Source organism: Zootoca vivipara, chromosome 15 (genome assembly GCF_963506605.1).
Source record: "Zootoca vivipara chromosome 15, rZooViv1.1, whole genome shotgun sequence".
NCBI lineage: Eukaryota > Metazoa > Chordata > Lepidosauria > Squamata > Lacertidae > Zootoca > Zootoca vivipara.
This window is the reverse complement of record NC_083290.1, coordinates 33367599-33381139: the sequence shown is the minus strand read 5'-3', so window position 1 is coordinate 33381139 and position 13541 is coordinate 33367599. Positions and strand designations below refer to the sequence as shown.

The window sequence follows — 13541 nt, the reverse complement described above, 5'->3', positions numbered from 1 at the left end:
TGGAAATGGCCACAGCGGCATCGGAAGTCGCTTCTATGCATGTCCGGAACTGCGTAGAAGCGACTTCCGGTGCCGGTGCGGCACCAGAAGAACATGGCCGCCGGTAGGAGCTCCATAATCCAGGGGAATATGGGGTATTTTGTCATTCGGGACACCTGCAGGAAATGGTAAGAAAATACGGGGGTTTCCCGGGAAAAACGGGGTACTTGGCAGCTATGCTGTAAGGTGCCAGAATTATTATTCCATCCTGTTGCAAATGGGGAGACTGAAGCTGAGAAAAGGTGGCTTGTCTGTGGCCATGGCAGAAGGAACAACTGGGAACTTCCAGATTTCTAGCTTAGTCTCTTAACTGCTCTACCAGCAACTACCAAAGCTAAAGCAATGTCCCAACCTACCCAAACGTCTCTCTTTACCAGCAGAAGTCAATGATGGGCCAGGTGGCTCTAATGCAATATTTCAGCACTTGCAATATCCAGTCAAAACATCTGGAGAGCTCAGCCACTGCCAGCCCATCCAAGCTACACAGGCAGATTCATAAGGCTAAGCCAGGCATGTCCAAAGTCCATTTCGGGGGCCTAATCCGGCCCACCAGTCAATTTAATCCACCCCCTGTGGCAGTTTATTTCCTGGGGTACAATCCAAAAAAACCCTCAACAACTTCAATCCTAAAAGAAGCAAGGTCAACAACTTTGGTTGGACCTTTGGCCGGCCCCCACGGCCCTTCACTTCATCAAATCTGGCCCTCTTTGAAAAAAGTTTAGACACCACTGGGCTAAGCCATTTGCATAGCTGGTTTCTTGCAATGAGTACCGAGGCATCCATCCCTTCTGAAATATCTGCTACCTCCCAGGACATTTCCCACACACTATGCTGCCAAACTGGGAACCATTATTTTTGTTCTGGTTAAGACATTGGTTTTAAATCTCATATTTGAAGCATGTTTCAGTGTCCTACCAAATCTTCCCCTCCTGCAAAACTCTCAAGTGTGGAATACCTTTTCCCTAACTTATTCTCTCACCCCTGGTAATCTCTGTCCTGGACATGTACACTGTAGGGTATGGGATGAAGCACGTCCTTGATTTAATTAGGACACTGAATTACATGCCTAATACCTTCGTAGGAAGAAGCCACAAGCGCTGATATTCAAATACTACTATTAAAAGCACATCTCGGGCACAAGACATCGGAAGAACAATTTATAGAGCACAATGGGATAAATTGTGGAAAGTGGAGATGAAATTTACGGCCTGTACAGCAATTAAAGAAAACATGTTGAAATTGTTTTATAGATGGCACCTGACTCCAGAAATATTGTCAAAAAATTATAAAACAAAATCCAATAAATGTTGGAAGTGCCAAGATAAAATAGGTGATTCTTTTCATTGTTGGTGGAGGTGTATAAATTCAAAAGTTCTGGAATGAGGTATACGAAAAATTAAAAAAGATGCTAAAAATCACGTTCGAAAAAAGACCAGATATATTTTAATTAAGTATAATACCTGGAAATATACCAGAATATAGAAGAAATGTTTTGTTATATGTTTGTGCAGTGGCCTGGACACTTATAGCCCAGAATTGGAAGGGGGGGGGAGTCCCAAGGGTACAAGAATGGTTGATTAAATTATCATATTAGAATATATGAATTTAGCAAAAATCGACAGCCGCAGTTAGTAAACAGAATTTGAAGGAGTGGAAATATGTTGAAGATTATCTGAATAAGGAAGGAATGAAAACGGAGTTGGTGATATGCTTAGAGACGCATACAGAGATAGATTATTTGAAAAATAATTTCAGATGTATTTTTTTATTGAAGGTTCTAATAGATGATAAGGTTAAAAATAGCAAGGAATGAGAAATTAAATTAAAATAAAAGCAATATATGAATAATTGGAAGCAAATTTTAATTGGCAATCTTAATTTTATTTTTTTCTCAAGTAGTAATGTGTAGTCTATATTTTGTATTTGTACTTGTTTAAAATGTTTTGTAAATTTTGTGAAAGAATTCAAATAAAGTTTATATGTGTGTGTGTGTGTGTGTGTGTGTGTATTTGTATATATGTATATATATATGTATATAATAAAAAAAACAAAAGCACATCTCTTAGAACACTGTTCATCAACTGGTGGGTCGCAACAGGAACACTACCATTCTGTAAAGTGATGTTCAAAGATTAAGAAATGAATCCCCAAATTAAAGTTTGAGTTAAAAGTGAGTCCTGGGTCTGAAAAGGTCGAAAATACATTTTTCAGAAGACCAAATCTTATTGAGACTTCTCTCCAAGAACCCTTCAAGGTGCCTTGTAGTTACAGAGTTGCATTTTCTGTCCATCCATGATTAGAACATGTTGCTATTGTTCAACATTTTGTTGAAAACACTTAGGTCCTTTGGCTGGGATGCTAAATGCTTGAATCTTGTAGCTGCCACTAGAAAGGCATCTTTTGTCTTCATATTTACAGCCTTAAATGCCACAATTTCTTATTATGTTTGCAACTGTATTGTAGCCACAAGTACCCTGTATTTTGTGGTTAACAAATCACCAGCATGCAAATGTGAACTCAGAAAAAAACATTTGGAACAGTTAGGGCTTTGGGGATTTTTTTTATAGAATTAAGCAGTTTAGGAGGAAATGCAAGAATCAAAGAGGCTAGACATAGTCCAGTCTCCATGTTACACTAGGGCAGAGGTTGGAAATTTGTGGCCCCCCAGCTCTTATTGGTTCCATATAGTATAGTCATAGATGATGCAAGCTGTCGTCCAGCAAACATCTAGAGGCCCACAGGTTACCCACAAACCACAGGCTGTAGGTTTGGACCCTCAAGTCTGGACACAACACTAAACCGAAATATAGCTCCGTTCCAATAGCACACAACAGCAGGAGCAGAAGCAGCACTTCTGTTCCAGGACCCAATCATTTGTATTAAGCCATGGTCTGGCTTAGTGTTACATGTGAACCGGGCCTAAGAGAAAGTCTAGCTGTCTAAAGCCAGCAAAAGCATGATTTGAACCCAAGGGCTTCTCAACGTGTAGCTGACTTCCATCACAGAACAAACTCCAGACTGAGTCTTTCTTCAAAAAATCCCTGTTACAATTACATCATGCCCATTCAGTCAATTTCTTCAAGCAAGAAAGTTGTTTGTACTGGGCTGGGTTTCAGATGCCTCAACTGCTGTCTCCATCGCTATGTCTCTTAGAGGACTACTGCATCTTCAAACACTCCTGTCTGAAACCTATTGGGACCCCTGTCTTCACTTCCCATGGCAGCTGAATACAGAGCCTCAGCACTTGCCGCAAAGATTCTCTGGACCAATGTAGGCTTCTAGGAGAAGCAAATCTTGCAGTTCCTTTAGAGTCCAAAAAGCTCTGCACTTAGTCGAATTCCAGGAAGGAGGTCAAGGAAATCAAGTTTCTCCAATAAAGCTACAGAGGCTGTCATTGCTTTGGTTCACTATTTCGGATTTCTGGGAACTCCAGCTTCAGTCGCTGTAAGGAGCGGTTGAAGAACAGGGGTGGCTTGCAAACCAAGTGGATTTTATCGTCTTCGCTGCCGTTTTTTGCAGGCAGAGTGAGTTGGCAGGCATGGAGGTGAAGTGGGAGGTGGCGAGCTTTGACTTGTTCCAAGCCTAGCCTCTTCAAAGCAGCCTTTGGAAGCTTCTGCAAAAAAAGGAGGAAAGAAATGGTTAAATGGTGAATTCCTGGGCGTCAACAGCAAGAATCTCTTAACTTTCCACTTTAGATCTCCAAGTGTTGGGAGGTAGAAACGTTCTCTTGCAAAGTGCAAATGATGTAAAGAAGTTTTTTCCTCAATTTTCTGAGAGATGTTGTTAGAAATTGACCTGGCAAGGAAGGGACCAGAATAATGGGTCCTAATGATTTCTTGGAAATTTTGAGGATCAGGAATGATCAGCTGGAATGTGCATAGACGGCAGAGAAATGATTTTTTTAAAATAAATAAATAGCTCCATGAAGCCTCCTCTCCTACAACTGTCACCTGGTTGCAGTCTGCCTCAGTGGGAAAGGTGGGAAGCAGGGTTCATTCCATCAGCTTTGCCGAAAGATCAGCTCCACCAGTCACTTCCTGCCCCTCACCTGTTTCTATGACAGCTGGTCATTATAACTATTATTTAAGAATTGTGTGATCTGTGTTGTTTTTTTAAAAAAGAAAATAAGCCTGAAGGCAGGGACTGTCTTGTTTTAATGTATTGTATGTAAGCCGCTCTGGCAACCTTTTTGGTTGAAGAGCTGGGTACATATGCTCTAAATAAATAAGTACAGTCATACCTCGATTTGAGAACACTTTGGTTTGAGTACTTTCAGTTTAAGTACTCCACAGACCTGGAAGTGTTTACTTCTGGGTTCCGCCATGCGCGCATGCGAAGCAATATGCGCGCTTCGTGAATGCGCAGACGCGCTCTATCGGTGCTTTGGGCTCGCACAGAAGAGGCACTCGGATTAAGTCATTTGCACCCCGGAACCAATTAAGTAATTAACCCGAGGTACCACTGTGAGTGAGTAATACACTCCTCAGATCTCGCCCTGCCTTCTTGGGCAGCAGAGAGCAAGCCCTTGCAGTCTTCTGTGTGACAGCTGTGGATACCTGGTGGCCTATGAATTTTTATCTGCATCCAAGTGGTCCTTTCAAAATGTCATTGATACACAGTAAAAATTCAGCCAGGTTTATGTAGCCGGTAGCTTGAGGCTACTAGTTCCTGGTACTCTCCTACCTAAAGCATTTAGCAGCAAGTGCAAAGAGAGTGGTTGTTTGGACTGGACTGGACTTCGAAGCAGATGACAACCTCCTCAGGACAGGAGATCAGTCCAACAAATTGAGACCCCACCCACCATATGTTTTGAAATAGATGAGAATGCAAGCCAGGTTCCTTTCTAGAACTTGGCTGAGGCTTGAATCCTTAGCAAACTTACTTGTGGTTTAAGGAACTTTGGCCATAATGGGCCATACTTCCAAGTAGGGTTCGAGACTCAACCAGTCAACTATTTGTAAAAACCTAATGTTTTCACAGCACTCAATAGATCATACATAAAGGAATTTGATACTTATGAGAAGTTAAAAAAACTGATGATTGTTCACAATAACAGTTTATCCAAAGTAAAACACTGCATGTTATTCTTACAACATTACCACGTATTTTAAGTCATTTCTGATTTAATACAGTGGTACCTCTGGTTACAAACTTAATTCGTTCCAGAGGTCCGTTCTTAACCTGAAACCGTTTTTAACCTGAGGTACCACTTTAGCTAATGGGCCCTCACGCTGCCGCCCAATTTCTGTTCTCATCCTGAGGTAAAGTTCGTAACCCGAGGTACTATTTCTGGGTTAGCGGAGTCTGTAACCCAAAGTGTTTGAAACCCAAGGTACCACTGTAGTACCTTGGGTATTTTAACTGATTTAATCTGAAAACTCCATGGACATAAAAAAGGAGCAGCTTTGAGAAGGAAGTGAGAGTTTCCAAGGCATGCTCTGGTTCATGGGGTCATGGAGAGCCGAACACGACTAAGACGACTAAACAACAACAACAATGGGTTGATCTTGCTGAACAACACTTAAGAGATACTGTATATTCCTGAGTATAAGACTACTTTTTAAAGCCAGGAAAATCTTCTCAAAAGTCGGGGGTCGTCTTATACGCCGGGTCGTATTTCTTATACGGCGAGTATATCCCGAACTCTATATTTTAACTGGAAAAGTTGGGGGTCGTCTTATATGGCGTCGTCTTATACGCCAGAATATACGGTAACTATAATTAAGCCGTATATAATTGAAATAAGTTAAACACATAGTAATACTACCTAAGGTTTTTTAAAAATGTGAACAATTCACTGAACAGTTATTCTCTTTCACTCTGAACTTGAAATGTCAGGGTCAGCCTACACTTGTTCAAAAAACGGGTAGGGGAGGAAAGGGGAAAAAAAATAAAATTTAAGTAAACACCCATTGTTAAAAACAGTCCTCATAAGTAGGCAGGACTATTCAAGGATCAAGGAACATCTGACAATATCTGACCAGTGTGCCAATCTAATTTTCAAGTAAGCATGCATCAGTGTGCATTGACAGCAGAGGCATAAGTGGCTCTTATTTCATCCTACTGTCTTCTTTCACTGAAGAAGCTTCTTTCATCATGCTTCTCTTACCTGTGGTGCAAGCTTGTTCCAATGGGAGTATTTGTGGTCCCCAAGGATTGGACAGCCTAAGCCATAGGCCAAGTGGACTCTGATTTGGTGCTTCACTCCTACATACAGGGGGAAGGCAAAGAGAAAAAAATTAAGCACACATGCATACAAAGCCAGCCACAACCACCAAATACACCCATCTGCTTCTTCTTAGCAATGGGCTGCCCATACTGAGTTCCATTTGCAGTTTGCTAGGAATGGCGGAGGAAGGGAGAAAGGGCGGCTCGTACACATCTACCTCCGACATGCAGCCCCCAAAGGAAATGCCATTCCTGCACCACTATCATAGTGTGAACAAATCGATGGCCATTAAATTAAAAGCTTATAATTCAAGTGGTACATTTATGCCTTCCTTTCTCAAACAGCAGACTGTACTTCCTACATGTACTTCAGCAGTAATGTGCTTTTCTGTTTGCACAGAGTCTCAATGAACAGCAGAGCTTTGCCCTGAAAAGCAACATGAGAGTCCTTTCAATAAATTAAATTAAATTAAATTTACTCCTGCATGGGTAAACACTACTGTTTGCGCCACCAGAAGACTTCAAGATGACTAAACTTGCTCTGCACTCAATTGAACAGAAGGGGCAAATAAGAATAATATTAAAATGCCCAAAAAAGAAAAAACTGCCAGGCTCAGGAAGACTTTTAAGTACTCAGTGCTGATGGCACCACTCTGCAGAAGTTCCTGTGCATGTATGTGAGGCCTTACCTGTGACTGGGTGCAGTTCAAGGAGGGAACAAGAAGAGGCGCTACTCAGCACTCGGTACTGCGTCACTGCCACACTGGCATCTCTGTGCTTGCGGACTTTGAACATATTCCCATCCTCAGAGGAAAAGCGATAGTTTGGAGCAAGTGTCATCTAAGCCAAAGAGAGATAAATAGATGTATCACACTGTAGAGGTCCATCACTCATGATCTGCCTCCCAGCACTTTGTCACTGAAGGATCAGGCAGTGCCAGTAAATAGAAGGGCCTTTTACCAGTTGTAGCTGCTGCAAAGTTATGGCTGTTCCTGGACTGGGAGAGTATGACCCTAGTAGTTCAGGCATTGGTGACTTCAAGACTGGTTTACTGGCATGTGGAGCTTCCCTTGCTCTTGAGCTGGAGCGCAGAATGCTGCAGCACAGTTGCTGACAGAAGTGAGGCCCTGTAAGCGTAGGACACCTCTGCTCAGAGAGCTGCACTGGTTGTGCATTTGCTACTGGCCAAATTCAAGGTGTAACTATTACTATATAAAACCCTTTAACAGCTTGGGAACAGATTACTTGCAGGATCCCTTTACAACCCTATATAAAAAGGTAAAGGACCACTGGACAGTTAAGTCCAGTCAAAGGTGAGTATGGGGTTGCGGCGCTCATCTCGCTTACAGGCCAAGGGGGCCAGCGTTTGTCCAGAGACAGCTTTCTGGGTCATGTGGCCAGCATGACTAAACCACTTCTGGCGCAACAGGACGGGACACTGTGACGGAAACCAGAGCGCACAGAAACACCATTTACCTTCCCGACGCAGCAGTACCTATTTATCTACTAACACTAGCATACTTTTGAACTGCTAGGTAGGCAGGAGCTGGTACATAGCAATGGAAGCTCACCCCGTCGTGGAGATTCGAACCACCGACCTTCTGATCGGCAAGTCCAAGAGGCTCAGTAGTTTAGACCACAGTGCCGCCCGTGTCCCTATATCTGCCCACCTGACTGCCATGATTTGCGGAACTGGCACTGGAAAGCTGTTCCAAATCCAACTCACGCACTACATTGAATTTCCCAGGAATAAAGCTTAAATAATAAATCAGTCCCTCGGTGCTTGGGAGAACTAGAAAGCATCAGAAAGCCCTCCTGTGAAATGGTGTGGCTAGAAGAGTCAAGACATTGCTGACAGGAAGCAAACTCACTTTATAGTGCAATTGGTTGCCCTCGGCTTCCTTCTCCATGATGGGAATATCCACCAGTCCCTCTGCTGGATTTGGTTCTCCAATGCAGATCGCCCTACCAAGATAACAAGTGATGAACAGTGCCATATTTCAGCTTGTTACAGCCACCAACTCTCCTTTCAAGAGGGAAAGAAAATGAATCCAGCACTTCATTAACAGGCACTGTCCCAGAGATGCAGTTCTGAAGGGGCTACTGGCTTATAAGAAGTCAAAGTTTCTTATAAAGCTGAAGGTGGGAGGGGGTAAGAGTATATGAATCCCAGTAATGTGTCTCATACCAATATTTTTTCTCCACCTGTCGGGTTTTGAAGAGCTGCTGGATCTGGTGTGCAGTGTCCTCATCCCGGGCAAGCACCATCACTCCAGTTGTTTCTTTATCCAGCCGGTGACAGAGATGAAGAGGTTCAGCTTTCATGCCATCCAACATCTTTGCCAGGACTGGCAGCACATCAGTGATGCACATTTTTACCTTGGGGCCACCTGGAAGGAAAGCAGAAACAGCCTTGATCACATAGCTTCCAAAGAGCAATTTCCTTTCCCCTTAGAAACCTCACCTGCAATGTGTGAACACACCAATATCACAGACCTGAAAGGATAATTTTCCTGAAGCCCAGATTCTCACAAGCATCTCCTGAGCAACCTGGAAAGACTGTTGAATGTCCACATAATTATGCACTCATCTGTTCAATTATAGCCAGAAGCCAAAAGCTGTTACTTGAATACCAAGAAAGAGTGTGCAGAAACAGCAATTGTATATGGGGAAATAGAGAAGCGTTGTGGTTGCTTTGTTCCCCTTTGTCTCTCTTCCCTAGCAGAAAAAAATAGGTTTTTTTAGGGAGGGGATTAACCCCACATCCTATTGCATTTCCCCAGGAAGGAGATAGTCACATACCATGATTGCTGCCTCTGTAGTGTGTACCTTTCCAGTAGAAGTAGAAAAGACTTAGAGCAAGAGCAACACCCATTGAATTATTATTTGCAAACTGGTCTTTGTAGCACTCAGAGCACAGACAGGTGGCAATGGCAGAGGCAGCTCCTACCTGTACATGCAGCACTGAGGTTTCATTGTTTATAATCTAGAAGAAATGTCTCTCTGGGAAGACTAAAGTTAATCAGACACTAGTCAGGCAATCTGGGAATCTCATAAGCAGAGCACGATGGAGAAAACTATCCTTTTGTCATCCCCTTACTCACAACATCTAATTAAGTATCACCGAGAGTAGGTTAACTAGATTCTGCTCCACAGGATGAATTCATATTTAACCTGTTGAAGAGCCAGTAAAGACCTCAAAAACAGATAAAAGCAATTTTGTTTACTGGCTCTGATTAAGTCATAGAGAAAGGGATATTTGGATAGTTAGCAGAGCTCTTTGCAATGAGGAACCTGTGGTCCCCTAGATGTTTCTGGATGACAACCTGTGACCATTTGCCATGCTGACTGAGGCCGATGGGAGCTGAAGCCCAACATCTGAAGGGCCACAGCTCCTCCATCCTTTCATTATAACTACTAATCCACTATAACAGCCTTTCAGTAACATCACACCACTCATTCCTCTCACCATGAACAGGGAGGCCATAAGGTTTGTTAATCACCACAATCTCTTTGTTCTGGTAGAGGATTCCATTTTTTAGTGCCTTGGCCAACACATTAGGATGAACCTGCTGCAACTGCTTCGTTAGCTGAGCAAGTTCTTGCACCCGCCGTGATACTTTGTCTTTAGGAACCTTTGAAGGACCAGGGAAGAAAGAACAGAGTAGTTCGTCAATCCTTCTATTGTATCATTTCTGGTGTCACAAAATATGTATACGCATGCATGTGCAAAAAGAAATAAATGGCATTTTTAATAAGGTAAGAATAGAAACTACTGATGAAAAAATACACTAGAACTCTCTCACTCTCTCTTTCTTTCTACACATACCCACACCCTGATTGCTAGGAAAATAGCATTGCAACTGGAAATCATAAATCTCTGCCACCAACTTACCACAAACAAGTCAATTAAAGCACCAATCTAGATCATTTACATGTTTTGCTGTATAATGCCTGATTCCCCCCCCCCCTTGCTTGTTCTCTAGGAAGCTAAGAGTTTGAGCTGTGGAAGAAAAGGTGGAATGTTTATTTATTTTCCGTCTGGACATTTACCCACCAAAAAAAAATCACCTCCCTGTAAGGTGCTTTTCCCAAGTGGGTGGAAAAGCATGGTGAAAGGCGAAAGATTTATACGATCTGAGAAGAAGCCAGAGTATATGCTTTCAAGAATGGCAGAAGATATTGTCTAAATTTGTCTGGCAGGGGAAGAAACCAAGAATTAAATATAAACTTTTGACTGATGTTAAAGAAAGAGGAGGATTTTCCCTGCCGGACTTAAAGATTTACTTTGAAGCTGCTGCCTTTTGTTGGTTGAAAGATTGGTTTTTGTTAGATAATGATGATTTGTTGGATTTAGAGGGTCATGATAACGCATTTGGTTGGCATGCATATTTTTGGTATGATAAAGTGAAATTGCATAAAGGTTTTAAAAACCATATAATCAGGAAATCATTGTTTAATGTCTGGATGAGATATAAGGATTTGTTGGAAAGGAGAACTCCTAGGTGGATCTCACCTCTTGAGGCAAAGAAACCTAAAAGGACAAATATGGATGAGAATAGGTTGAAGTACAAAGATATCTTGATGGAAGTGGGAAACCACTTTAAGTTAAGACCATACGAACAATTGAAAGATAGGTTGAGTGACTGGTTTCAGTATGTGCAGATAAATGAGGTATTTAAGTTAGACAAAAAATTAGGATTCCAATCAGAAAAATCGAAATTAGAGACGGAGTTATTAGAGACAGATCACAAGAATTTGTCCAGAATGTATAATTTGTTGTTAGAATGGCATTTGAAAGATGAGCAAACAAAATCAGTTATGATTGAATGGGCCAAGGATCTGGGTCATAATGTGATGATGTCGGAGTGGGAAAAATTGTGGAAGAAAGGTATGAAATTTACGGCTTGTACGGTGTTGAAGGAAAATTTGATGAAAATGATGTATAGATGGTATCTGACGCCGGTCAAGCTAGCTAAAATGTACCACAAAAGCGACAATAAATGTTGGAAATGTAAGCAGGATGTTGGCTCATTCTACCATATGTGGTGGACATGCCCTAAGATAAAAGGCTTCTGGGAAATGATTTACAATGAATTGAAAAAGATGTTTAAGAACACATTTTCGAAAAAACCGGAAGCCTTTTTGCTTGGAATAATTGGGGAAGAAATCCCCAAGGATGATGTTAATCTGTTTATGTATGCCACCACAGCCGCTAGGATTTTATTAGCAAAATATTGGAAAAAAGAAGAATTGCCTTCGAAGCAGGAATGGCAAATGAAAATGATGGACTATATGGAATTGGCAGAATTGACAGGAAGACTCCGGGACCAGACAAATGACAAAGTTTCAAAGGACTGGAAGAAATTTAAAATGTATATAGGGAATGTATTCGATAATTAGAGTTTGAAAATCCAGGAAAGTAAAGAGGTTAAGGCATTAGGGAAACAATAGAAGATTTAAAGTTTGAAATTAGGGTAAATGATATGAAGATGAATTAACTTAGAAGTTTTAAAGGGATTGCATGATGGGAAAGAAGATGATTTAGAAACTGCTATAGAAGTTTAAAAAAATGGAAAACAGATAGTAGGGAATTGGGGAAGCCTGAAGACAATGAGTATTATAATGGATGAGAAATGATATATTTTTCTGTTATATTTTTGTATTTTGTATTTTGATGTTTTTGATATGTTTTTGTATTTTGTATTTTGTATGTTTGTTGTATGTTTGTTGAAAAAATGTTCAATAAAAAATATTATAAAAAAAAGAAAAGAAAAGAAAAGCATGGTGGTGGTGCTTTCAGAAAAGCACGCACTGCAGGAAAGGAAAAAAACAGCCCCTACTTGTGGATTCCACCACTCGAGCTAATTCAATGTTCTATCAAGTTACAGCAGCAGGAGAGATGGGAGTCCAGACCCCTCCACTAAAACTGTTGGAAAATCATCTCTATTAGGTTTCTCCTCTTCATAAGCATTTTAAGAAACAATATCTAACTTTAACAAAAAACCATAAGAAGCTGTCTTTATGAAGATAACACCATGCATGTGCAAACTTTGTCCCTGGTCACTGTACGTTTATGCCATGATGAACTTGTGTGACTTTTAGCTGGAACAGAGGAAGCTGCCTTATATAGAATTAGGCCATTGCCAGCATTGCCTGCACTGACTGGCAGCAGCTTCCAAGAGTTTTGGACAGGGTACATTCTCAGCAGCCACAATGACCTAAGTAGAACTGGATTTTTTTTAAAGAGAGAGGATGTGCTACCCCAAGCAACACCACGTGTTGGAAGGTATAAAACAGGAGCCTGCATGCAGTCACATAGTATTATTTTGTGGAAGTTGCCTTCAGCTTAAAATAATTTACTTTCTTAGCTATATATTTTGCCTCCCCCATGCCCCGTCAAGGCAGCAATAAGGTGGGATGTGTGTGATAAACGATGACATAAATTATCATACATAACAATTTAACTATAAAAGTTAAATCCAAGATTAAAAGCAAAACCTATGTTTAGGTTTTCTGCCAGGAACTTGAGTGTTTCCACTGATATAGAAGTAAAGGTTGATTATTTAGGAGACCACTGTAAGCAGATGAAAACATTAGCAGGATTTTAATCTCACTTGTAATGTAACAATCACTATGGACAATATGGAGAGATACAAAATATGGTCATGAAATAATATGCAGTTGAAAATGTTGACAAAATGACCCATGGAGGGGGTGCTGGGAAGTCTGGATATTCAGAGAAATCTCTAAATGTGGATATGTACTCGGTATTGTTATAACATTACTCCTATAAAATCAAATAAAAATATTTTCAAAAGAATAGAAGTAAAGGACTAAAGGTTGGGAGTTCCAACCTCAAATTGCAAACAAGTGCATATGGGTCAACACACGAACCCCTTTAAGGGCTGCTGCAGCATGTTGCATGCTGGGAAGTGTAGTCTTTCCTTCCCGGCGCAATGCACTCTGGGAAATAGAGGTCCACCTGACTAACGGACTCACCTCGGCCGGCTTTTTTTCCTGCTCCTGCTTCTCGGCTCTTATTTTCTCCGCCAGCTGCTGGGCGGTCAGAGGGGCGGCCGCGCCCTGGCTGTGAGAAAAGGCCCGCCGGCCTGCTCTCAAAACGAGTCGCAGAGCGCAGCGTGGGGTGCCGCTCTGAGCCGCCATCTTGCTTAGGGCTGTCCGAATAAATCAAACGGAACCCGGATGTGGGAGTGGTCTGCGCCGCCCTCCCCTTTCGCTCGCGCGGTACCATGGCGGCAAACCAAGAGGCCAGCAGGGCGGTACATTAGAAGAGGTTCCGGCTAATCTAGAGCAAGTCCCCCTTCCTCTCC

General features: G+C 41.7%; 1 protein-coding gene across 1 annotated transcript; it reads right to left on the bottom strand.

Moving 5' to 3' along the window:
* Positions 1-265: 265 nt before the first annotated feature.
* RPUSD4 (RNA pseudouridine synthase D4) lies at positions 266-13386 on the bottom strand. The gene is made up of 7 exons (XM_035140103.2): positions 13210-13386; positions 9677-9842; positions 8396-8597; positions 8079-8172; positions 6897-7047; positions 6149-6246; positions 266-3652 (listed from the first exon to the last, which is right to left on the bottom strand). The coding sequence occupies exons 1-7, from the start codon at positions 13372-13374 to the stop codon at positions 3431-3433; spliced, it is 1098 nt and encodes a 365-aa protein (XP_034995994.2). The 5' UTR covers positions 13375-13386; the 3' UTR covers positions 266-3430.
* Between the last annotated feature and the right edge of the window lie 155 nt (positions 13387-13541).

Bases quoted from the DNA above. Each gene is read 5' to 3' on its own strand.
- RPUSD4 (XM_035140103.2), bottom strand. From the start codon at position 13,374: ATGGCGGCTCAGAGCGGCACCCCACGCTGCGCTCTGCGACTCGTTTTG. The intron at 9,843-13,209 runs GTGAGTCCGTTA...GGTCCTTCAAAG, and splicing joins AGGAAAAAAAGCCGGCCGAG to GTTCCTAAAGACAAAGTATC. The intron at 8,173-8,395 runs GTATGAGACACA...TTATCTTGGTAG, and splicing joins CAGGTGGAGAAAAAATATTG to GGCGATCTGCATTGGAGAAC.